Source organism: Nomascus leucogenys, chromosome 10 (assembly GCF_006542625.1).
Source record: "Nomascus leucogenys isolate Asia chromosome 10, Asia_NLE_v1, whole genome shotgun sequence".
NCBI lineage: Eukaryota > Metazoa > Chordata > Mammalia > Primates > Hylobatidae > Nomascus > Nomascus leucogenys.
In genome coordinates, this window is record NC_044390.1 from 66,856,411 (window position 1) to 66,883,797 (window position 27,387).

The 27,387-nt window shown below is 44.9% G+C and overlaps 1 protein-coding gene across 1 annotated transcript; it reads right to left on the reverse strand.

Moving 5' to 3' along the window:
• Window positions 1-1,740: 1,740 nt before the first annotated feature.
• LOC100580633 (zinc finger protein 611) lies at window positions 1,741-25,473 on the reverse strand. The gene is made up of 4 exons (XM_030821224.1): window positions 25,370-25,473; window positions 13,961-14,042; window positions 12,167-12,293; window positions 1,741-4,999 (listed from the first exon to the last, which is right to left on the reverse strand). Exons 2-4 carry the CDS (start codon window positions 14,021-14,023, stop codon window positions 3,072-3,074), a joined length of 2,118 nt encoding a protein of 705 aa, XP_030677084.1. The 5' UTR covers window positions 14,024-14,042; window positions 25,370-25,473; the 3' UTR covers window positions 1,741-3,071.
• Between the last annotated feature and the right edge of the window lie 1,914 nt (window positions 25,474-27,387).

Sequence of the window (27,387 nt, forward strand, 5' to 3'; positions counted from 1 at the left end):
TAGCTGGGAGTGGTGGAAGCCACCTGTAATCCCAACTACTCGGTATGCTGAGGCAGGAGAATCACTTGATCCCGGGAGGCAGACGTTGTAGTGACAAGAGATCGCACCATTGCAGTCCAGCCTGAGCAACAAGAGCGAAACTCCATCTCAAAAAAAAAAAAAAACAAAAACAAAAACCAAGGCTGGGAGTGGTGGCTCACACCAGTAATCTCATCACATTGGGAGGCCAAGTCGGGCAGATCACGAGGTCAGGATTTGAGACAAGCCTGACAAACGTGGTGAAACCCCGTCTCTACTAAAAATACAAAAATTAGCCAGGAGTGCTGGTGGGTGCCTGTAATTCCAGCTACTCAGGAGACTGAGGCAGGAGAATCACTTGATCTCGGGAGGCGGAGGTTTCAGTGAGCTGAGATCGCACCACTGCACTCCATCAAAGGCAACAGAGCAAGACTCCATTTCAAAAAGAAAAGAAAAGAATACATGGGTGCTTTTGGAGGAGAGTTCTATGCTAATCCAGCCCACGTTTCAACATTTTTCCAGAATGGTCCAGAAGGCTTTGAAGGAAACACTCAATAAATAGCTCCCAGCTCAAGATTTTAACAAATGACATATGGAAAGAAAACTGAAAAACAGACTAACTGGTTAAACTACATTTTGATGTTTAAAGACCACTGACATCTTTATCAAGTACACACTGAAACAATCAAACTTAAGTATTAGGTACCAAAGGTTTTCAATAAATAACAAAGACTAGAAAGTATGCAGACCTTGATCTGAATAGGATGCAACTAATTTAAAACAGCAACTATTTTGAATTTTTTTTTTTTTGAGATGGAGTCTCACTGTCGCCCAGGCTGGAGTGCAGTGGCGCGATCTCTGCTCACTGCAAGCTCCACCTCCCAGGTTCAGGCCATTCTCCTGCCTCAGCCTCCGGAGTAGCTGGGACTACAGGTGCCTGCAACCACACCTGGCTAATTTTTTGTATTTTTAGTAGAGACGGGGTTTCACCATGTTAGCCAGGATGGTCTCGATCTCCTGACCTCGTGAGCCACCCGCCTCGGCCTCCCAAAGTGCTGGGATTACAGGTGTGAGTCATTGCACCCGGTGTTGAAATTGTTTTTTAAAAAAATCTAACGAATTCTGGGGTAAACCGGAATATAACTGGAAAATATACAAGTACAGAAATGAATGATGTGAGCTGATTATAGGATGCTGCAAAGGCATCTTTCAGAAGTCATTGTGTATTAAGAAATAAAACTTTTATAACTAAGATTTATCTCAAACTCAAACTGCAAAAATAAAAAATAAAGAGAGAAATGAAGAGGAACCAGAAAGAAAAAAAGGAAGTCTATTATACGAGAACAAAAGCATTTTTGATGTCTCTTTTTTTGTTATTTTTTGTTTGTTTGAGATGGAGACTCACTCTACCACCCAGGCTGCAGTAGAGTGGCACAATTTTGGTTCACTGCAACCTCTACCTCCCAGGTTTAAGCAATTCTCGTGCCTCAGCCTCCCAAGTAGCTGGAACTAAAGGTGCGCACCACCACCCCCGGCTAATTTTTGTATTTTTAGTAGAGATGGGGTTTCACCATGTTAGTCAGAGTGCTCTTGAAATTCTGACCTTAGGTGACCAGTTCACATGGGTCTACTGAAGTATTCTGATTGCAGGGATGAGCGACCACGTACGGCGGCTTTGAGATCCTTTTTTTTGGAGACAGACTCTCACTCTGTCACCCAGCCTTTGAGACAGACTCTCACTCTGTCACCCAGGCTGGAGTGGAGTGGTGCGATCTCCACTCCCTGCAAGCTCCGCCTCCCAGGGTCATGCCATTCTCCTGCCTCAGCATCCAGAGTAGCTGGGACTACAGGCACCCGCCACCGCACCCAGCTAATTTTTTGTGTTTTTAGCAGAGACAGGGATCCACCGTGTTAGCCAGGACAGTCTCGATCTCCTGACCCCGTGATCTGCCTGCCTCAGCCTCCCAAAGTGCTGGGATTACAGGCATGAGCCTCCGTGTCTGGCCTGATATCCCTTTTAAAAAGTACTACGATATGTCCCTTTTAAAAAGTACTAACTCAAAAAAGTACTATCTCTTGAAAAAGTACTAGCTGAAAAAAAAAAAAATAGAAAATAAGAAACAAAAAACAGGCTGAGAAAAGTGGCTCACATCTGTTGGCCATGCTGGTTTCAAACTCCTGACCTCAAATGACCTACGTGCCTTGGCCTCCCAACGTGCTGGGATTACAGGCATGAGCCACCACACCTGGCCCAATCCTCTTAACATAAATACTTTAATGTCAATTAATGCTTGAACTCAATGTTAAGTCAACACAAACTCAAGTCAATGCTGAATTGACTCTAATGTCAATTAATGCTTGATGGTTTGCTATACTCATTGTATTGGGAACAGTTATCTCAAAAGTGAATTTTCTGATGTTCTGCATGGAGTGATCTCGGACTGAAGACCTTGCCACACTGATGACATTTGTAAGATTTCTGTCCAGTATGGATTCTCTGATGTCTAATGAGGTGTGAACGTGAAGCAAAGGCTTTGCCACAATCATCACAGTTGTGAGGTTTCTCTCCTGTATGAATTCTCCTACGTTTTGCATAGGATGAAGCTTGACTGAAGACCTTGCCACAGTCATGACATTTGTAAGGTTTCTCTCCAGTATGAGATCACTGATGAACTGCAATGTATGAACGATGTTTGAAAAATTTGCCACATTTATTACACTTGTAAGATCTCTCTTCATTATGGATTCTCCAATGATTTGTAATTGTTGTAGCGTTACTGAAGACTTTCTGAGAATCATTACATTAGTCAAGTTTCCCTACACCATGAACTGCCTGATGGTGAATAAGTGTTGACTGCTTGCTAAAGACTTTACCACACTCATTACACTTGTAAGGTTTCTCTCCAGTGTGAATTCCAGTATATTGTTCCAGGTGTGAATCACTCCCAAGTCTTGTCAGAAAACTTACATTTGTATGGTTTCTCTCCAGTATAAATTCTCCTGTCTTAAAGGTGTGATTTCCAACTGGAAACTTTGTCACATGCTTCACATTTCTAAGGTTTCTCTCCAGTATGAATTCTATGATGACGTGAAAGGTGTGATTGTTGATTAAAAGCCTTCCCACATTCATTACACTTGTAAGGTTTCTCTGCAGTGTGAATTCTGGTATGTCTTGACAGGAGTGAACTACGCACAAAAGCCTTGTCACAAACCATACATTTGTAAGATTTCTCTCCAGTATGAAGTCTACGATGGTATATAAGAGATGGCCAGTGACGGAAGGTATTGCCACACTCATTACATTTGTAAGGTTTCTCACCACTATGAAGTCTACGATGGCAATGAAGGGATGACCTGCGACTGAAGGTCTTGCTGCACTCATTACACTTGTAAGGTTTCTCACCACTGTGAACTCTACGATGGCATACAAGGTATGAACTGTGACTGAAGGTCTTGCTGCACTCATTACACTTGTAAGGTTTCTCTCCACTATGAATTCTAGTATGTTTTGCCAGATAGGAATGACACGCGAAAGCCTTGTCACAAACCTTACATTTGTATGGTTTCTCTCCAGTATGACTTATCTTATGTGTCTCAAGGGTTGATTCACGACTGAAAACTTTTTCACATTCATCACATTTGTAAGGTTGCTCCCCAGTATGAATTGACTTATGAATTAAAAGATCTGAATTTTGCCCAAAGGTCTTCCCACATTCATTGCACTTGTAAGGTTTTTCTCCACAGTGAATTCTAGTATGTTTTGCCAGTTGTGAACTCTGCACAAAAGCCTTGTCACAAACCTTACATTTGTAAGATTTCTCTCCACCATGAAGTCTACGATGGCATACAAGGGATGACTTTTGACTGAAGGTCTTGCCACACTCATTACACTTGTAAGTTTTCTCTCCAGTGTGAATTCTTCTATGTCGAGCCAGCTGTGAATGCCATGTGAAAGCTGTGTCACAAACCTTACATTTGTATGGTTTCTCTCCAGTATGAATTCTCTTATGTGTCTCAAGGGTTGATTTCCGACTGAAAACTTTGTCACATTCTTCACATTTGTAAGGTTTCTCTCCAGTATGAATTCTAGGATGTGAAAGTTGTGATTGTCGATTAAAAGCTTTGTCACATTCATTACACTTGTAAGGTATCTCTCCAGTATGAATTGCCTTATCAATTAGAAGGGCTGAATCTTGACCAAAGATCTTGCCACACTCATTACACTTGTAAGGTTTTACTCCAGTATGAAGTCTACGATGGCATGTAAGGGATGACTCCTGACTGAAGGACTTGCCACACTCATTACACTTGTAAGGTTTCTCACCAGCGTGACATCTATAATGGCATGCAAGGTATTGCTTGTGATTAAAGAGCTTGCCACATACATCACATTTATATTGTTTGTCTCCTAAATGGATTATCTGGTGTTTCCTTAAGAGTGAGCTACAATTAAAGGCTTTGCCACTCTCATCACATGGGAAAGATTTTTCTCTCATGTGTACTTCCTCTTTTTGTGTGAGTAATGAAGAATTCAGGAAATTATTCCCATAGTTATTAGAAATCTGGGTTTGGGACCTACAAGAAATTCTTTGGGATGTTGAAACCAAGCGAGAATCATTGGTAGACTTCTCAAGTTGATTACCAATTTCCCCTTTGATCTGAAATATGTGCAGTTCAGGCAGATGTGAATAAAAGCTTGATCCAAGCTGATCATTAATAGGCTTGTTTCCAGCATGCCTTTGATCATCTCGGTCTGTACTACCAGTCAACATTTTTATTTTTGTCATGGGTGCTTCAAGGCCATTTCTTTCATCTTCTTGACACTGAAACTCAATGTCATGAATTTCTTTCTCAATTTCCTGGAAGCAAAAATCTCCAATGTGATAACTTTCATGTCTTTGCAATGTCCCTGAGTGGAACACTTCTGTATTGCCTTGCCCTGTTGACAGGACCTCCTTCTTCAAGCGTTTGGAAGAGATATCTACAAAATATAAACACCAATAGGTTTCCAATTAAGTACAGATGGTAAATCATACTGAAGTGCGTAAATATGACACAAAAAACAATACTTATTTTGAACTTCCCAAAAACCATCTTCAAAGTTTAGGAAAACGAAAGGAGTAAGATTCTTTAATAAATAAAGGGCAATTACATGTCCTTCAAGTCAATTATATGAAAGCCTATTTCCTATGTCATGACAAAACACTAACAGGGCACAAACATGTGTAAGCCTAAAGTAAGGAGTATTTTTCCACTGTGACCCTGAACTGTATCACAATTTGCAAAAAGCATATCACTGTCACATCAATGAAGAGAAAAATATATATTCTTCATATTTAAAGCATATTTACTCTATACAAATAAATGCTAAAAAAAAAACCCACACAACATACTATATTGGTAAATAATACACAACAAGCTCATGTAAGGATAACCAAAAGCAACAGAAATTCTGTATTCTCAAACAATTATAGAACTGAAAAGATAAGAAAAGATTACAAAAATTAGCCAGGTGTGGTGGCCCATGCCTGTAGTCACAGCTATTCGGGAGGCTGAAGCACAAGAATCCCTTAAACCTGGGAGGTAGGAGTTGCAGTGAGCCAAGATCACACCACTGCACTCCAGCCTGTGTGACAAAGTGAGACTCTACCTAAAAAAAAAAAAAAAAAGTTAATAGAATGTTTTGCTGAATAAATGTCATAAACTACCTATAAGAACAGGCACATAGTGACTTTTCAAAAATTTTTTGTATTTTTATTTTTTTGAGATGGAGTCTTGCACTCCAGCTTGGAGTGCCATGGTGCCATCTCAGCTCACTGCAACCTCTGCCTCCTGGGTTGAAGTGATTCTCCTGCCTCAGCCTCCTGAGTACCTGGGATTATAGGCATGCACCACTATGCCTGGCTAATTTTTGTGATTTTAGTAAAGATGGGGTTTCACCATGTTGGCCAGGCTGGTCTCAAACTCCTGACCTCAAGTAATCCACCCGCCTCGGCCTCCCAAAGTTCTGGGATTACAGTTGTGAGCCACTGCACCTGGTGGCATTTTGTGACATTAACGTGTAGAGTGTGTCAGTTATATTGCATACCACACAGTGAAAAGCCATATGCAAAATTATAAAAATTAATAAAATATTGTAACCCAAGATAAAACCAGCAAGCAAATAAGTACATTTACACAGCCTGCAGAATTCTAAACAACTCCCTCTTAAAAAAAAAGCCACAACTTCTACTTAACCAACAGCACACAATATGAGAACTGAAATACATGTTAAGATCACTACCTTCTGATGTATGAGGTCAAGAAAATACACAGAATTAGCCCAGGTGCGGTGGCTCAAGCCTGTAATCCCACCACTTTGGGAGGCCGAGTCAGATGGATCACGAGGTCAGGAGATTGAGACCATCCTGGCTAACACTGTGAAACCCTGTCTCTACTAAAAAAATACAAAAACATTAGCTGGGCGTGATGGCGGGTGCCCGTAGTCCAAGCTACTCTGGAGGCTGAGGCAGGAGAATGGCATGAATTTGGAAGATGGAGCTTGCCGTGAGCCCAGATTGCGCCACTGCACTCCAGCCTGGGTGACAGAGTGAGACTCTGTCTCAAAAATAAAATAAAATGAAGGAAATACACATTTTAAGAAATAAGAATTGGCTAACGGCTGGGCACTGTGGCTGACACCTGTAATCTCAGTACTTTGGCGGGCCAAGACATGTGGATCATGAGGTCAGGAGTTCGAGAACAGCCTGGCCAACATGGGGAAACTCCATCCTATGAAGAATACAAAAAAATCAGCTGGGCCTGGTGGAGGGTGCCTATAATCTCAGCTACTTTGGAGGCTGAGGCAAAAGAATCATTTCAACTCAGGAGGTGGAGGTTGCAGTGAGCCGAGATTGCACCATTGCACTCCAGCCTGGGTGACAGGGCAAGACTCCACCTCAAAAAAAAAAAAAAAGGAAGAAAGAATTGACTAATAGTGTAGAAAAGTGTAATTAGGATGTCACAATTACACTTATGTAACAGCCAGGCAATACAGCAATTTTATATATATGCATCCCTATAGTTATCTAGTTCACTATGCATAAAATATAAAATATAGAATGTGTACTGGGAAAATTTATTAGATGAGATCAGAGAAAACATTGTATAAAACAAATTGCACAATAAGAACAAAAAATATGATGCAGGCTCCCTGGCCCGAATGTTCCTATTGGCTAAAAGCCACTATCAGATTTCTTATTCTCCAATAGGAAGTTCCTGCAGATGGGGTCTTTTAGAGTTTGGTCATGGGTGTTGACTAATTATGAATAGGACTAGGGCTTTTAATGATATTTTTTCTTTCTTTTTTTCTTTCTCTCTTTACTTTTTATTTTTATTTATTTATTTATTTTTTTTTTGAGAGGGAGTCTCACTGTGTCGCCCAGGCTGGAGTGCAGTGGTGCAATCGCGGCTCACTGCAACCTTTGCCTCCCGGGTTCAAGCGATTCTCCTGCCTCAGCCTTTGGAGTAGCTAGGACTACAGGCATGCACCACCATGCCCAGATAATTTTTATATTTTTAGTAGAGAAGGGGTTTCACCATGTTGGCCAGGATGGTATCAATCTTTTGACCTTGTGAACCGCCCTCCTCGGCCTCCCAAAGTGCTGGGATTACAGGCATGAGCCACCACGCCCGGCCTCTTTATTTATTTTTGAGACAGACTTTCGCTCTTGTTGCCCAGGCTGGAGTGCAATAGCGTGATCTAGGATCACCACAACCACTGCCTCCCAGGTTCAAGCGATTCTCCTGCCCCAGCCACCCAAGTAGCTGGGATTACAGGCATGTGCCACCACTCCCGGCTAATTTTGTAGTTTTAGTGGAGATGTGGTTTTTCCATGTTAATCAGGCTGGTCTCAAACTCCCGGCCTCATGTGATTTGGCCGTCTCAGCCTCCCAAAGTGCTGGGATTGCAGGCGTGAGCCACCATGCCCGGCAAAGACTAGTGCTTTTATAAAAAGAGACAGTAAAGAGCTGATTGCCTGTTCCTCATTATACCATGTAAGGACACGGGAGGAAGATGGCTGGGCTGAACTATGAAGAAGGCTCTCACCAGGAGCCAATCTAGCTGACACCTTGCTCTTGGATTTCCCACTTTCCAGATTCATGAGAAATAAATTTCTATGTCTTAAGCTTTCCAGTTTAAGCTATTTCTTTTTTTGTCTGTTTTTGAGACCGAGTCATGCTTCATCACCCAGGCTGGAGTGTAGTGGCACAATTCTCCTGCCTAAAGAGATTCTCATGCCTCAGCCTCATGAGTAGCAGGGACTACAGACACATGCCACCATGGCTGGCTAATTTTTTTTTTTTTGGGGGGGGAAACAGAATCTCACTCTGTCACCTGAGCTGGAGTAAGTGGTACGATCATGGCTCACTGCAACATCCACCTCCAAGGTTCAAGTGATTCTCGTGTCTCAGCCTCACAAGAAGCTGGGATTACAGGTACATACCAACACCCCCAGCTAACTTTTGTATTTTTACTAGAGACGGGGTTTCACCGTGTTGGCCAGGCTGGTCTTGAAATTCTGACCTCAGGTGATCCACCCGTCTCGGCCTCCCAAAATATTGGGATTATAGGCGTGAGCCATCACACCCGTCCAACTTTTTTTAATTTAGTAGGTTCAAGTTTTCATTATGTTTGCCTGACTGGTCTCAAACTCCTGATCTCAAGCCATCTACCCACCTCAGCCTTTCAAAGTGCTAGGATTAGAGGCAAAAGCCACTGCGGCTTGCCAGTCTAAGCTATTTCTGACACAACAGTGAGACGAGTGAGACAGGTAAAGGGGCATCTCATCATCAACATCACTGAGGGCTGACAAATCGTATTAAACAAAGGAAGTTTAGAGTCTGTACTATAAAACTTATAATATATGAAGCCATCTAATAGTATTCATTTGTTTTAAAAAGCAGGTGGATGAATCACTAGTAGAAGCTCCGTCTCTACTAAAAATACAGAAATTAGCCAGGCTTGTGCCAGGCATAATCCCAGCTACTTGGGACCCTGAGGCAGGACAATCACTTGAATCACAAGAAGTGAAGGTTGCAGTGAACTGAGACTGCACCACTGCACTCCAGCCTCGGGAGCAAGAGGGAAACTCCATTTAAAAAAAAAAAAAAAAAAGGCCGGGCACAGTGGCTCATCCCTGTAATCCCAACACTTCCGGAGGCTGAGGCAGGTACATCACTTGAGGTCAGGAGTTCGAGACCAGCCTGGCCAACATGGTGAAACCCTATCTCTACTAAAAATACAAAATTAGCCAGGTGTGGTGGCACATGTCTGTAATCCCAGCTACTTGGAAGGCTGAGGCAGGAGAATCACTTGAATCCGGGAGGTGGAGGTTGCGGTGAACTGAGATTGTGCCATTATTGCACTTCAGCCTGGGAAACAGGAACAAAACTCTTTCTCAAAAAAAAAAAAAAAAAAAAAACCAACCCTGGAGGCAACTTAACATTATTTCTCAAATAATGACAGCAGGCCCACAGTGTTCATGGACATGACCCCAGGTTGCACATACGGTAAGTGAGGGACAAGACTTGATCCTGGGCATGAAGGATCCCACGACATGTTCTTAGGCACAATAGTCAGCCCAGGCAGTACAGAAAATGACCAGACACAGAAAATACAAGGAGAACATAAAGAAGTACATCAAGGGGGATACAAGGACTGAGCTGGGACACAAGGGCTGAGCTGTGTTGCTGACAGTGGTGCTGAAGCCATCCCTCATGGATCATGAGCTGTGTCATCATGCCCTGCACACAATGATTTAGGCAACCTCCTATAATTTTGTCCAGTGAATGAATAAGGTCTTGACTTACTCAGGGAGAGTGGTGTTGGAGGGGAGGGGCTTACAAGGAAATTGGGGTGTCCAGCATTGCAAAATCAATAGGCTGGAAAGAAAGAGTACTTGCATCCAGATCAATGTATCATGTGAAGCAAGGCCAGGAAAGGAAGGGCAAGGGTGGAGGGCAGGAAGTAACGGGCATGTAGGAGTGAACTTTGTGCATGCACATCTGTAGGAATATAATTCCACCAAGATAGATCAAATCTTGAGCTTAGAGGACAGTGGAACTAATGTAGCAAATGGTAAAATATTGACCCAAGGTTAAATATGCAAATTACAATATGGGCAAGGGACAAGAATGAACGAGATACAAAAATGCAGAAGTATGGTGGCCTGAGGTGAAAGCAGTTTTACATCTCTTAAATTGAATGCCTCTGACTTCTAGTTTCAGGCATCAACAAAATCCCCTGTGTAGATTCCAGAAATGCATACACACACACACACACACACACACACACACACACACACACACACACACAACTAAACTCTATGGAGAGTACAGTAGAGCAATGTAGGAGACCATGGGGGTGAACAAGGATCCCCTGGCTGAGTAGGTAGAGACGTGTTTGTGAAAACAGAGCCAGGCTGAGTGCAGTGGCTCACGTCTGTAATCCCAGCTCATTAGGAGGACGGGTGGGTGGATCATGTTGTCAGGAGTTCAAGACCAGCCAGGCCAGCATGCATGGTGAAACATGGTCTCTACTAAAAAAACAAAACAAAACATTGGCCGGGCATGGTTGTGCACGTCTATAATCCTAGCTACTCAGGAGGCTGAGGTAGGAGATTGCTTGAACCCGGGAGGTAGAGGTTGCAGTGAGCTGAGATTGCACCACTGCACTCCAGCCTGGGTGACAGAGCAATACTCCATCTTAAAAAAAAAAACAAAAAACTGTACCTTTAATAGACATACAGTTTTGCCACATTGTCTAGGCTGGTCTCGACCTCCTGACCTCAGGTGTTTCACCCACCCACTTCCAAAGTGCTGGGATTACTGGCATGTGCGACTTCACCCAGCTGACATTATTTATAATAGTAAAGAGAAGAAACCAACCCAGATGTCCATCAGCAGATAAATATATGAACAAAATGTGGTACACACATACAGTGGAATATTATTCAGACTTAAAAACAAACTCAGATGGGGCCAGGGGCTCTGGCTCATGCCTGTAATCCCAGCACTTTGGGAATCCAAGGCAACTGAATCATGACAGGCCAGGCTATCAAAACCAGCCTGGCCAACATGGCAAAACCTCTATCTGTAATAGAACTACCAAAAATTAGTCGGGTGTGGTGACACATGCCTGTAATCCCAGCCACTCAAGAGGCTGAGGCAAGAGAATCACTTGAACCCAAAAGGTGGAGGTTGCAGTGAGCCAAGATCATGCCACTGCACTCAAGCCTGGGCAACAGAGTGAGACTCTGACTCAAAACAAACAAACAAACAAACAAACAAACAAAAAACATAGAAATGAACAAGTTGAAAGCCACTGTGTCTTAAGGAAATGACAGTAGAACTAAACAATAGAAACCACAATCAACCTCAAAAGCTCCCTCAATAAGATTGAAGAAAACCTTATCTGTTACAGGGTTGATCCCACAACAAACTGAACAGAGGTTTTCTTGTTAAAAATGAACAATGACACATATTGGTGTGAAAAATGTGAAATGAACAAGAGTTCAGTCAAGAGCCTCATACATATGGGGCTGTGAGCCCGAATGACGTCCTCGCTGCGAGGAATTGCAACACCTCTGACTGCTGCTTAGAGAAGACGATCATTAGTTTATGGGATGAACATTGCCACAGTGCCAGTGAGAAACGCTTCTGTGATGCTCCTCAAAAACCAGAATGAACTGGGCATGGTGGCTCATGCCTGTAATCCCAGCACTTTGGGAGGGCGAGGTGGGCTGATCATCTGAGGTCTGGAGTTAGAGACGAGCCTGACCAACATGGAGAAACCCCGTCTCTACTGAAAATACAAAATTAGCTGGGCGTGGTCTCGCATGCCTATAATAACAGCCACTCAGGAGGCTGAGGCAGGAGAATCGCTTGATCCTGAGGGGCGGAGGTTGTGGTGAGCCAAGATCATACCACTGCACTCCAACCTGGGCAATAGGAGCGAAACTCCATCTCAAAAACAAAAAAACAAACAAAAAACAAACAAAAAACAAAACCCATGTATGGGGCAAAGTCACAAAAGAGAATACAAAGCCAGGAAGAGCCAAGATAGACAAGAGCAGACTCCTCTTGTCTGCAGGGACATTTTCCTCACCCACAGCCTCCAGGTTCCTGTAGTTCTCCAACATCACTTCCCTGTATAAAGCCCTCTGCGAAGGGTTCAGGAATTTCCACTCCGCCAGTGAGAATTCTATAGCCACATCCCTGAAAGTCAAGCGTCCCTAAAATGAAACACACATTTCAACAAAACATTAAGGAGCAGTGAATTATCACCTTCACAGGAAATGAGAAATGAGAAAATAAGTATTTATTTGATCAAAGATTGTGTTCTGACAAAACCACATTAAGGTATTTTTGAATATTTTTTCCCTATAGTTGTTTTATTGTACTTTTCTTTGAAAGATTTTAAGATCCCCTAAGTCACTATGGAAGTCTCGATTTTATGGACAATATAAAAAGTATAAAAATAAAAAGGAAACACAGGGCCAGGCATGGCGGTTCATGCTTGTAATCCCAACACTTCAGGAGGCCAAGGCGGGCAGATTATTTGCGGTCAAGAGTTCGAGACCAGCCTAGCCAACATGGTGAAAAACTGTCTCTACTAAAAATATAAACATTAGCCGGGCATGGTAGCAGGCACCTGTAATCCCAGTTACACAGGAGGCTGAGGCAGGAGAATCACTTGAACCAGGGAGATGGAGGCTGCAGTGAGCCAAGATCACACCAGTGCACTCCATCCTGGGCAACAGACTGACACTCCATCACAAAAAAAAAAAAAAAAGGAAAAAAGCAATGCTGGGCAGTGTCTCTCACCTGTAATCCCAGCACTTTGGGAGACCAAGGCGGGCAGATAATGTGGTCAAGAGATCGAGACCATCCTGGCCAACATGGCAAAACCACGTCTCTACTAAAAATACAAAAATTACCTGGGTGTGTTGGTGCGGGCCTGTACTCCCAGATACTCAAGAGGCTGAGGCAGGAGGATCACTTGAATCCAGGAGGTGGAGGTTGCAGTGAGCCACTACACTTTAGTCTGGCAACAGAGCAAGACTCCATCTCACAAAAAAAAAAAAAGCAAACACAAGGTTTTCTCTACAGACATGTCAGATATTATGTTCCATATACCAGGTGATATTAAGTCTCTAGATGAGCTAAGATACAAGCGGTGTTTCAGAGAGGACAAAGTCCAATGGCTTTCAAAGAAAAGTCCAAATCTAAAAACTGTCATGATCAGTCAAGCACCATGGCTCATGCCTGTAATCCCAGCACTTAGGGAGGCTGAGGTGGGCGGATCACAAGGTCAGGAGTTCGAGACCAGCCTGGCAACATGCTGAAACCCCCTTCTCTACTAAAAATACAAAAATTAGCTGGATGTGGTGGAAGGTTCCCTAATCCCCGATACTCGGGAGACTGAGGCTGGAGAATTGCTTGAAACCAGGAGGCAGAGGTTGCAGTGAGCTGATATCATGCCGGATACAAAATGTCTCCCCTTATTAGTCTTCTTTTCTAGAATTTACCACATATCTGTGCACACTAACATATATATTTCATATGTAGTTTCTCTGAGCTGACATCCAGATGTGGCCTCTGAACAATCCAGGCTGCCCAGCAGCACTGACATCAATGGGCACACAGCCCATGTTTATCCATGTCTGGGTGTGAGCCCTTCCCAGGACCATGCCCAGTGGAGCCTCTTCCCAAGTTCATCTCACTGGGTCACAGGAGATGGAATCTCAGAGCAGCTGAGAGGAACTGAGGGCAGGCATGGGTGAGTGCGAGCGAACGTGTCAGGCAAAATGCTTCAGACTCAGAAAAGACTGGCTACTACAATACCTGGCATTTCAGAAAGGAAAGAGACAGATTAATCCACAGAAGAATATCACTTCACCTGAGGAAGAGCCATGCCTGGCTCCTTTCCTTTCCTCTTTTGAGCTGCTTCCTCATGTAACATGAGTCTTTAGAAATCAATCCTGTATGTGAAAAAAAAAAAAGAGACTTCATGTTAGAAATGACTCACTCCCTTCCTGTGACAAAAACACATGAACAGGGGAAACTTCACTCTGTAGAAAGAAGTCCCCCACTGCCCACTGCACCAGAGATCATGCAGAGATAGGAAAGTCCCACAGGAAGACCTACAAGTGTATGTTTGACCCGGGTCTTCAGATCTCACTCCCCTCCTAGAAAAGCCCCCACACAATAGGCAGCAGCGGGGAGCTGGGCTGGACTGATCTCCCCTTCAGGGCACAGACCCATCCCTGATCTAACCACATCCAGAGGACAGCCCCACACCTCTCTGTGGATCACAGGCTGAGCTCAGCCCTCAGAAATGGAGGACACAGAGCTTCGATGCTCAATGCTGCACACAGATGACAAGCACCTGCGCCACTGCAGGTGTTACTGAGGGTGGGTTCCATCCCATCAGAATAAGAATCCCTGCTAAAGCAGCACAAGAGCTCTATTTGCAAAATGCCTCTAGACTCTAATGTGAAGCCAGGGTTGAGCTCCACTCAGAGGGGGCGAGTCCAGCACAGCCCCATGTTCTGGCTCTGCCCTCCCCTTGGGGCGTTGTTCTCACCAGAATCCAGAGAGTGGATGGCAAAGGCACAAAAATAATCACACAGAACAGTCAATGTGGAGAAGGGGTGGGGTGAATGTTGGGCTGTGTGTAAGGAAAATAAATCTTGGGGCCCCAAATCACTAAGCAAAAGGGAAAAGTCAAGCTGGGAACTGCTTAGAGAACCAGACTCCCCTTCTATTTAAAGTCACCCCTCTGCTCCCTGACATAGATGCATATCTGAGTGCCTCCTTCAAAAGACTAATCAGAAACTCAAAAGAAGGACCCAGCACAGTGGCTCAGGACTGTAATCCCAGCACTGTGGGAGGCCAAGGCAGGCAGACCACTTGGGGCGAAGAGGTAGAGACTAGCCCAGCCAACATGGTGAAATCATATCTCTACTAAAAATGCAAAACTGATCCGGGCATCTACTGGGGAAGCTGAGGTAGGAGAATCACTTGAACCCAGGAGGCAGAGGTTCCAGTGAGCCGAGATTGTGCCACTGCACTCCAGCTTGGGTGACAAAACGAGACCTCATCTCAAAAAAAAAAAAAAGGAAGCTCAAAAGATTGCAACCATTTGTGCCTCAGTTCTCTGTGAACTAAAAGCCCCTTCCCTGCTTCAAGTCTTCCTGGCTTTGTTTAAAGTTGTCCCACCTTCCCAGACCAAACCAATATACTTCTTACGTATATTGATTGACATCTCATGTCTCCATAAAATGTATAAAATTAAGCTCTGCGCCGACCACCTTGGGCAAAATAAACTTTCTAAATTAACTGAGATCTGTGGAAGATTTTCTGGTTTCATAGCTGCAATGTCAAATGGGGGGCTGTGGAAGATCACAAAGGAGATCCGGAGAAGACGATATCAGAACACGGACCTAGGAAAGAAAGGCTGCTTGTCACTTGCAGCTGAGGGAAAGAGAGTCCTAGGCAGAGGGACAGCTCAAGTGAAGGCCCTGAGTCAGGAGCAACCTCAGCCCCAGGAAGAGGAAAGCTGCCCCTAGGAATAGGAAAATGGCCCATGTGGGTGGAGCAGTGGAAGAAAGGAGGGCACAGGTAGTAGATGAGGAGAAAAATGTTCAAAGTATACACAATTGCGCACACATAGCAACAGGTGTTTAAAACACTGAAAAAGAGGCAGCTGTAGAAATGAGATCTGAGCAAATGCTTTTCTCATGAACACATGGGCTCTGCTAAACCAAGGTTCCAAGTCAATCCAGCCCATCCTTCAACATCTGCAGAGAATATTATGGACCAGAGGGACTTGAGGGGGACACTGACTTAGAAGCTCACAGATCACCATTTTTTCAGATGATATGAGGAAAGAAAATGGAATAGGCTACTTCAAATAAATTTTCATGTTAGGTTAAAGAAAAAAGGTCCTTGATATCATTATCAAGTACACACTGAAACAACCTAAAATTACATATCACGTAGTAGCAAATGTTTTCGATATATGATAAAGACTAGAAAGCACACAGACCTCAATGTAAACTGAACACAATTTCATAGAGAAACAATTTTAAAATGTTAAAAAATATAGATCTAATGAAATCTTGGGTCAAAGGAGAAATATTTGGAAATATATCATACTTTGAAAACAATGAGGCCAGGCATGGTGAATCCCAGCACTTTGGGAGGCCAGGGCACGATCACAAGGTTAGGAGTTCGAGACCAGCCTGGCCAACATGGAGAAACCATGTCTCTACTAAAAATACAAAAATTAGCAGGAAATAGTGGTGCATACCTGTCACCCACGCTACTCTGGAGACTGAGGCAGGAGAATCCCTTAACCCCAGGAGATGAAGGTTGCAGTGAGATGAGATCATGCCACTGCACACCAGCCTGGGTGACAAAGAGAGTCTCAATAAATAAAAATATATATCTAAACATTAACTAGGCCTGGTGGCGTGTGCCTGTGGTCCCAGGGACTCCAGAGGCTGAGGTGGGAAAATCACTTGAGCCCAGGAGGTTGCCACTGCACTGAGCTGTGATCCTGCCACTGCACTCCAGCCTGGACAATAGTAAGAATGTCTCAAAAAAACAAAAATTAAAGGCTGGGCAGCCGCTCATGCCTGTAATCCCAGCACCTTGGGAGGCTGAGGCTGGAGGATTGCCTGAGGTCAGGAGTTCAAGACCACCCTGATCAAGATGGAGAAACCCCATCTCTACTAAAAATACAAAATTAGCCGGCCACGGTGGTGCGTGCCTGTAATCATAGCTACTCAGGAGGCTGAGGCAGGAGAATCACTTGAACCCCAGAGGCGAACTTTGCAGTGAACAAAGATCATGCCATTGCACTTCTGCCTGGGCAACAAGAGCAAAACTCAGTCAAAAAACAAACAAACAAACAAAAAAACCGACAACAAAAATAAGTAAATTAAAAGTAAACATAAAAAGTGAAAAACAACTAATGAGGCAAAGCGTGGTGGCTCACACCTGTAATCCCAGCACTTTGGGAGGCCAAGGCAGGTGGATCATGAGGTCATGAGTTCAAGACCAGTCTGGCCAAGATGGTGAAACCCTGTATCTACTAAAAATACAAAAATCAGATAGGTGTGGCGGCAGGCACCTGTAATCTCAGCTGCTCGGGAGGCTGAGGCAGAGCATTGCTTGAACCCGGGAAGCAGAGGTTGCAGTGAGTGCTTTTGTTCTCTTTTTGTAATTGGTTTCCTTTTTTCTAGTTCCTCTTCATTTCATTTGTTTGGTTGGTTTTTTTGTGTGTGTTTTTATTTATTTTATTTTTTAATTTTTGAGATGGAGTCTCGCTCTGTCACCCAGGCTGGAGTGCAGTGGCGCGATCTTGGCTCACTGCAAGCTCCGCCTCCCGGGTTCACACCATTCTCCTGCCTCAGCCTCTCCCAGTAGCTGGGACTTCAGGTGCCCGCCACCACGCCTGGTTAATTTTTTGTATTTTTAGTAGAGATGGGGTTTCACCGTGGTCTCGATCTCCTGACCTCGTGATCTGCCCGCCTCGGCCTCCCAAAGTGCTGGGATTACAAGCGTGGGCCACCGCGCCCGGCCGAACAAAAGCACTTTTAATATTCCTTTTATCATGTTCCATGTAGTAACAGAGACTCATCACTTCTTACCCTACTTCACTCCCCCACTCCCCATGCCAGCCATGAAAAGGGAAGAGGGTGATCCACAACTAATGAGTCAAGTCACTGTCCTCTGGCTGAAGAGGGGTTGCAGAGGGAAGCTAGCATCTGATGCCATAATTGTAAAATGCACCACACTTAGACACAGGAGTTTGGCAACTCTCATTCTCGTCTGTAAAATTTAAACAAATTTTAAATTTGTTACCTTATAAACAGAGAAAGCAACATGTCATCACTTCATCATCACATCCAATCAACTCACCGCTCATCTGCACCCAGGGTCTCCCTTCGTCTTCATTACTGCTTCCCTCCATCATTCTATACGTAGCTCTTTCTCACCTTCTCTCTCCATCTGTTTCTTTTCTGCATTTCCTCCTGGACTTCTGCTCATTTTATGCCCCTCTCCTGTTTTGCTTCATTTTTTTTTGTTGTTGTTTTGGTTTTTTTTTTGAGACGGAGTTTTACTCTTGTTGCCCACGCTGAAGTGCAATGGTGCAATCTCAGCTCACCACAACCTCTGCCCCCTGGGTTCAAGTGATTCTCCTGCCTCGGCCTCCTAATCCAAAATTATCAGGGCATGGTGGCACATGCCTGTAATCCCAGCTACTCAGGGGGAGTATCGCAGGAAAATCGCTTCAACCCTAAAGGCAGAAATAGTCATTAGCCAAGATCCTGCCATTGCACTCCAGCCTGGGCAACAAGAGTGAAACTCCACCTCAAAATAATAGTAAAAATTAGTATGTAGGCCAGGTGCAGTGGCTCACCCCTATAATCCCAGTACTTTGCAAGGCGAAGACAGGAAGAACCTTTGAGCCCAGGATTTTGAGTCCAGCCTGGGCAACATACTGAAACCGTTTCTACAAAAAAAAAAAATTTAAAAATAAATAAATACATAACTAGTGGGGCTTGGTGTCTCACACCTGTGGCCTCAGCTACTCGGGAGACTGAGGGAGGAGGATGGCCTGAGCCTAGGAGGTCGAGGCTGCAGTTAGAGTAGATAACACTATTGTAATCCAGCCTGGGCAATAGAGCCAGACCCTGTCTCAAAATATTAATCCATTAATTAATTAGAAGTATTATGTAATAACAGAAAGTTGTTTTTTTCTTTTTCCCCACATCACTGCCCTACTTCCTACCGCACCCTGGGAAGAGGGGAGAGACTGACTCATAACTGAATAAGTCACTGCCCTCGGGCTGAATAGGGATTCCAAGTGGAAGCTAACCTCTGATACCAAGATTTATAGAATGTACAAGACTCCATAGATAGGAATTTTAAAATTCTCAATCTCATCTGTACAATTTAAACAAGTTATTAGATTATATACGCAGAAGCCAACATGTCACAACTAATCACATCCAATGAACTCACCCACTCGTCTGTATCCAAAGTCCCCCGCCCTTTTTTCTTTTGAGACAGGGTCTTGCTCTTTTGACCAGGCTGGAGTACAGTGGCATGATCTCTGCTCACAGCAGCCTGGAGCTCCTGGGCTCAAGTGATCCTCCAGCCTCCACCTACAGAGTAGCTGAAATTACAGGTGCACACTATCATGCCTGGTTTTTTTTTTTTTTTTTGACAGAGACGGGGGCAATGACTATTTTGCACAGGCTGATCTTGAACTCCTGGACTCAAGCAATCCCTCTGCCCCAGTCTCCTAAAGTGCTGGGATTACAGGCGTGAGCCACTGTGCCCAGCCCCTCTGTCTTCATTACTGTGCTTCCCTCCCTAATTCTGTACATCTCTCTCATTCTCCCCTTCTCTGTAGCTCTTGTTTTCTTTTCTCTTTCCCTGGGATTGTGCTCCTCATTTTGTACCCCTCTCCTCTCCTGCTATTTATCCCCTTCTTCCCTCTATTGCTTCTCTTCCACCTCTTCTGCTCCATCCTCACAACTTATTTAACCTCTTTTTTTTTTTTTTTTGAGATGGAGTTCCCGCCTTGTTGCCCAGGCTGGAGTGCAATGGTGCGATCTCGGCTCACTGCAACCTCCACCTCCCATGTTCAAGTGATTCTCCTTCCTCAGACTTCCTAGTAGCTGGCATTACAGGCGTGTGCAACCGTGCCTGGCTAATTTTGTATTTTTAGTAGAGACGGGGCTTCTCCATGTTGGTCAGGATGGTCTCAAACTCTGGACCTCAGGTGATCCACCCACCTCAGCCTCCCAAAGTGCTGGGATTACAGGCATGAGCCACAGCGTCTGGTCCTTATTGAAGGGGGCCAGCCCCTCCACACCTGTGGGTATTGCTCATCAGGTGGGATGAGAGACTGAGAAAAGAAATAAGATACAGAGACAAAGTATAGAGAAAGAACAGTGGGCCCAGTGGACCAGCGCTCAGCATACAGAGGATCCACGCCAGCCCCGGTCTCTGAGTTCCCTCAGTATTTATTGGTCACTATCTCTACCATCTCAGAGAGGGGAATGTGGCAGGACTATAAGGTAATGGTGGGGAGAGGGTCAGCAGGAAATCATGTGAGCAAAGCTCTCTGTGTCATAAATAAGTTTAAGGAAAGATGCTATACCTCGATGTGCATGTAGGTAAATTTATGTTTGACTTTACACAAACATCTCAGTGCAGTAAGCAGCAGTATTGCCACCAGCATGTCTCACCTCCAGCCATAAGGCAGTTTTCTCCTATCTCCGTAAATAGAATGTATGATCGGGTTTTACACCGAGACATTCCATTCCCAGGGATGAGCAGGAGACAGATGCCTTCCTCTTATCTCAACTGCAAAGAGGGCTATCTCTTTCACTAATTGTCCTCAGCACAGACCCTTTACGGGTGTCTGGCTGGGAGACAGTCAGGTATTTCCCCTCCCAGGAGGCCATATCTCAGGATGTATCAGTGGGGAGAAACCTTGGACAATACCCAGGCTTTCTTGGGCAGAGGACCCTGTGGCCTTCCGCAGTGTATTTTGTCCATGGGTACTCGAGACTGGAGAATGGCGATGACTTTTACCAAGCATACTGCCTGAAAACACCTTTTTTTTTTTTCTTGAGATGGAGTCTCGCTCTGTCACCCAGGCTGGAGTGCAGTGGTGCAATCTCGGTTCACTGCAAGCTCCGCCTCCCGGGTTCGCGACATTCTCCTGCCTCAGCCTCTCCGAGTAGCTGGGACTACAGGCGCCCGCCACCACGCCCGGCTAATTTTTTGTATTTTTAGTAGAGACGGAGTTTCACCGTGGCCTCGATCTCCTGACTTCGTGATCCGCCCGCCTCGGCCTCCCAAAGTGCTGGGATTACAAGCGTGAGCCACCGTGCCTTGTCTGCAAACACTTTTTAACAAAGCACATCCTGCCCAGCCCTAAATCCATTTAACCTTGGGTCAACACAGCACATGTTTCTGCGAGCACAGGGTTGGGTCTAGGGTTACAGATTAACAGCATCTCAAGGCAGACTAATTTCTCTTAGTACAGACCAAAATGGCGTTTCTTATGTCTACTTCTTTCTACATAGACACAGTAACAGTCTGATCTCTCTTTTTTTCCCCAAACGTTATTTAACCTCTTGTTGCTCTTCTCCCCAATCTTTCGATCGTCCTCGATCTCTGTATATTACAGCCTCTTCTCTTATCTGTGTCTCCTCTGCTCTCCCTGTTAAATTCTCTCTTCCCTGTTACACCCCTAAGTCCCCACTCTCTAGCACCCCAGATCCCCAGGTGTCCTCCCTGCTGTGGTTCTCCCTCTGTTCTCCTTGCCACCAGCACCACTCTGCTCTGTCTGCCCTGGCTCCAAATCCCTCCTCCTCTCCCTCACTCTGGTGAGCCTCCCTCTTTGCTGCCCCTCTCCCTACCTTGCTGTCCTTCATCTCTGTACATTTAGCTTTTCTCTACATTTCTCAAGTTACTTTCCTCCTGCTTTCTTATCTTTTTTTTCTCTCACTTTTGCTGTCTCTTGGCAAATTTCTCACCCATCCTCTACTTTGCCATGTGTTATTGGTCTTTCTCATTCTTCTATTCTCTGTCTCTGGTTTTCTACTGCTCTCTCAGTCCCTCTCTCTATCTCCTGATCCCTTTGGCCCACACAATCATAGGCGGGTTTGGAGTAAGACGCCTGCATCCCGGAGAAGCGCATTTTCCAGGAGTTGGAGCTGGGCAGGCAAGAACACCCTGTGTCATAGGACAAGGCCCTGAGACCTCCCCAACGCTGGTTCAGGGGAAGCGGTGACTGCGGAGGAAGACTTGGGGAGCAGCAGGGCCCAGCACAAGGAGGGACGTGGTGGGAGACGGCGCCTTAAGACATGGGTGGCACCTGCAGGATCCCAGGACCAGGCAGAGGACGCAGGCTCTCCAGGACTGGGGCCCTGGCGCTGAGCTCCAGGGGAGGCCGACGGTGGCTGAGAGGCGCCCAGGGCAGGAATCCACCACACGGGTGAGGACTTTAAAAAGTAAGGGGCGGAATGAGTCAGAACAAAGTTTTGAGCAGGAAAACTGTGCGATAGGAAGTGTATAAATTGCCCTATAGCAGAAAGACCGGGGACGGGACCGGCCTCCAAGCGACTTCAAACCCAAAAGGAAGCAACTTCTGGACTCTTAAGCGGACGTCTCAATTTGCTCTGGGTGAAGGAAGACAGGCGAGAATTTCCAGGTCTGTGGGGACCCCACGTACCAGGGACAGAAGAGCCAGGGACCTGGGAAGTGCAGACTTAATACAAGGCAGAGCAAAACTCACGCGCCGCGGTAGGACCTTCACTCCACGGGATCGGCTTCCGGGTTTGCCACCAGGACAGAAGCCAGTCCCGGGCGGGGCCCGCGAGCAGGTTGGCGGGGCCTGGGCGGGGCAGAGGCGGGGCGCGAGGCGGAGAGACCTTGTCCTTTAGAACCGGCAAAGGGCGGAGCCGGGACCGGACCTGTGCTTCTCTCAGTCTGGCACCCAGCGCCTCTGTTTTTCGGGCGTTTGGAGGTGAGAGCAGCCAGGAAGGCTGAGGCATGATACAAAAGCCCTGGAATTGTCTGGAATGGGAATGCAAACTAGAATGTGAAATGCAAAGCCCTGCCTGGGCGGAACATTCGATTTCATGCTGATAGCCCACAGAACAGAATAGAAATCTTCCCCCTTTCTATTCTCCATTCATTCAGGAGGGAGAGTCCACCCCGTGCTCAGCTTCAGAGACTTCCCTAGTGCCTTTGCTTGGGATGTGGGACGGGGTGCTCAGGCCAGGGAGGAGTGAGGTCACCACCTGCTGCCTAAACACAGCAGGGATGCAGGCAAGGGGCGGAAGCCTGAGGTCCCAGCTACTCAGGAAGCAGCGGCGGGAGAATCGCTGAACCTGGGGGTCCAGGCCAGCCTGGGCGACAAACACCCCTTCCCGCAGGGATCCCTTCCTCTTCTCTCTCGCGAGCTCTTTTTCTTTTCTTTCCTTTTTATTTATTTTTATTTTTTGAGACGGAGCCTTGCTTTGTCGCCCAGGCTGGAGTGCAGTGGCATGATTTTGGCTCACTGCAAGCTCCACCTCCCGGGTTCACGCCATTCTCCTGCCTGAGCCTTTCGAGTAACTGGGACTACAGGTGCCCACCACGATGCCCGGGTAAATTTTTGTATTTTTAGTACAGACCGGGTTTCACTGTGCTAGCCAGGATGGTCTCGATCTCCTGACCTCGTGATCCACCCACCTCAGCCTCGCAAAGTGCTGGGATTACAGGTGTGAGCCACCACTCGGCCTTGTTTTTTTTTTTTTTTTAAATAAAATTTTTGATGGTGTGACATAGGGATCCAACATTATTCTTTTCCATGTGGATATCCAGTTAGTTGTCCCGCACATTTGTGAAAGAGATCTATTACTTTCTCTTTTTTTACTTTTCTTTCCTTTTATTTTTTGAGACAGAGTATTTCTCTGTGGCCCATGCTGGGGTGCAGTTGCGAGATCGTGGCTCACTGCAGCCTCTGCCTCCTGGGTTGAAGCTATTCTTCTGCCTCAGCCTTTCGAGTAGCTGGTATTACAAGCACACACGACCATGCCCAGCTAACTTTCCTATTTTTGGTAGAGACGGGGTTTCACTTTGTTGGTTACGCTGGTCTGGAGCTCCTGACTTCAAGTGATCTGCCTGCCTCAGCCTCTCAAAGTGCTGGAATTACACTCGTGAGTCACCGTGCCTGGCCCAGGAAATATTCTTTACTTCACTTTTTAAATGAGAAAATATAATTGAGAAACAAAGAGTCTTGCCCTAAATGAGAAATCATCTCCACGATGATAATAGAGAAAGAAAGAATAACTATTTTAGTAATAAGTAAGCTTTAGACCAGAATGTGATGGGAAATAAAGGCAAACAGCTAAGAGGTTGAAAAGAGAGAAAGAAACTTCACTGTTACTATACAACCCATTTAGTACATGTTTTCAAGATAAACACTAATCAGTCCTCAGGGAAGAGGACTTGACAAGCCCTTGGTCACACATAGTTCATCCTGGCTCTACTTGGTAATGGAGGTGACCATCTCTGTCAGCTAACTAGGTTCATCCCGAGGGAGGGGGAGAAACCCTAACACTAACCCTAACACAAAAATTAGCTGAGCGTGGTGGCAGGTGCCTATAATTTTTCTGTATTTTTAGTAGAGACAGGGTTTCACCAAGCTGGCCAAGCTGGTTTCGAACTCCTGACCTCAAGTGATCCGCCCACCTCAGCGTATCAATGTATGGGGATTACAGGCTTGAGTCACCAGGGTCAGCCAGGAAAACTCTTAGAAGTTGCACCTGCATTCCACTAGACTCTGGTTTCATCACCGCATTCCTCTCAAGGCTCAGATTTACAGGTCCATAGCTTTAAGTTGGAATCATTTGATGTTTGAATTATTTAATTTCCTACTGAGACACAAGTACTATCTATCTTGTTGTGTGCCTTTTTTTTTTGTTGTTGAGACAGAGTTTCGCTTTGTTGCCCAGGCTGCAGTGCAGTGGCGCAATCTCAGCTCACTGCCACCTCTGCCTCCCAGATTCAAGCAATTCTGCCTCAGCCTCCTGAGTAGCTGGGACTATAAGCATGTGCCACCACACCCGGCTAATTTTTTTGAATTTTTAGTAGAGACAGGTTTTCACCATGTTGGTCAGGTGGTCTCGAACTCCTGACCTAGGGATCAGCCAGCCTTGGCCTCCCAAAGTAGTGGGATTACAGGCGTGAGCCACCGCACCCGGCCATTGTTTGCCGGTCAAAGTGAGCTCCCAAGTTCTTCAGAAATACATCCCTGGGCCGGGCGCGGTGGGTCATGCCTGTAATCCCAGGACTCTGGACGGCTGAGGCTGGAGGATCATCTGAAATCAGAAGTTCAAGACCAGCCTGGCCAACATGGTGAAACCCCATCTCTACAAAACTATAAAAATCAGCCAGGCATTATGGCGGGTGCCTGTAGTCCCAGCTACTTGGGAGGCTGAGGCAGAAGAATCACATGTACCCAGGAGACGGAAATTGCAGTGAGCTGAGATCGCACCATTTAACTCCAGCCTGGGCAACAAGAGTGAAACTCCATCTCCGAGAAAGAAAAGAAAAGAGAAAGAAAGAATACTACCTCAGAAGACAGAAAATGCATTTGCAAATTTTCTAAATAAATCTCCTAAGAAAAGAGACGAAAGGAAAGAAAATCTCTTTATTTTCAAAGGAGGAATGATACCTCTCATTTATTGGCTTGTTTGTTTGAGATAGGGTCGAACTCACTCACCCAGGCTGGAGTGTGGTGGCAAAAACAGGGCTCACTGCAGCCTTCAACTCCCTGGCTCAAGTGATCCTCCCACCTTTTTCATCAAGGATTTGGAAGAGATATCTACAAAATATAAACACCAATACGTTTCCCATTAAGTCCAGATGGTAAATCATACTGAAATGTGTAAATATGACACAAAAAACAATACTTACTTTAAACTTCCCAAATATAATCTCCAAAGTTTAGGAACATAAAAGGAGTAAGATTATTTAATAAATGAAGGGCGATTACATGTACTTCAAATCATTTCTATGGAAGCCTATTTCCAATATCATGACAAAACACTGACAGGGCACAAACACGTGTAAGCCTAAAGTCAGGACTGTTTTTCCACTGTGACCCTAAAGTGCATCAGTTTGCAAAAAACATATCACTGTCACATTAATGAAAATATATATTCTTCATATTTACAGAATATCTACTGTATATAAATAAATGCTAAAGAGCCACAAAATATACTATCTTGGTAAATAATCCACAACAAGCTCATGTAAGGGTAACCAAAATCAATGGAAATGCTCTATTATCAAATAATCATAGCACAGAGAAGATAAGAAAAGATTACAAAAATTAGCCAGGCATGGTGGCTTGCGCCTGCAGTCCCAGCTACTCAGGAGGCTGAGGCACAAGAATCACTTGATCCTGGGAGGGAAAGGTTGCAGTGAGCCAAGATTGCACCACTGCATTCCAGCCTGGGTGACAGAGTGAGACTCCATCTCAAAAAAAAAGAAAGAAAAGAAAGAAAAAGAAAACAATGTTAATATAATATTTTTCTGAATACCTGTCATAAAATTACCTATAACCACGCAGAACAGGCACTTATGGAAATTAACAAGTGCAGTGTGTCAGTTACATTGTATATCACATACCGAAAAGCCATATGTGAAATCTTAAATATTAGTCAGTAAACTATTGTAACCCATGATAAAACCAGCAAGCAAATAAGTACATTTATACAGCCTGTAGAATTCTAAACAATTTCCTCTTAAGAAAAAAGCCACAACTTTTGCTTACCACCAGCACACAATATAAGAACTGAAACACATGTTAAGATCACTACCTTCTGATGTATGAGTTCAAGTAAATACACAGCATTATAAGGAATAAGAACTGACTAACAATGTCGGAGGGTACAATTATGATGTCACAGGTACAGTTACGTAACACCAGGCAATACAGCAATTTTATATATATGCATTGCCGTTAGTTATCTACTTAACTGTGCATAAAATATAAAATATAGAAAGTGTACTGGGAAAATGTATAAACTGAGATCACAGAAAACATTGTATAAAACAAATTGCACAATAAAAACATAAAAAACATGATGTAGGTCGGCTGTGGTGGCTCAAGCCTGTAATCCCAGCACTTTGGGAGGCCGAGGCAGGTGGATCATGAGGTCAGGAGATCGAGACCATCCTGGCTAAAACAGTGAAACCCCATCCCTACTAAAAATACAAAAATTAGCCAGGCATAGTGGCGGGTGCCTGTAGTCCCAGCTATTCAGGAGGCTGAGGCAGGAGAATGGCGTGAACCCAGGAGGTGGAGCTTGCAGTGAGCCGAGATTGCACCACTACACTCCAGCCTGGGCAACAGAGCCAGACTCTGTCTCAAAAAAAAAAAAAAAGCATGATGTATGCTCCCTGGTCTGAAACATTATATTGGCCAAAAGCAATGTTCAGAGTTGTGTCCAACAGGATGTTCCTGCATCCAGGCCTTTGAGAGAATTTGGTCATGGGTGTTGACTACACATGAATAGGTCTAGTGCTTTTATTTTTATTATTTATTGATTTATTTGTTTACTTTTTGAGACGGAGTTTCCCTCTTGTTGCCCAGGCTGGAGTGCAATGCACGATCTTGGCTCATTGCAATTTTGCCTACTGGGTTCAAGCAATTCTCCTGCCTCAGCCTCCCGAGTAGCTGGGATTACAGGCATGCGCCACCACACCCAGCTAATTTTGTATTTTTAGTAGAGA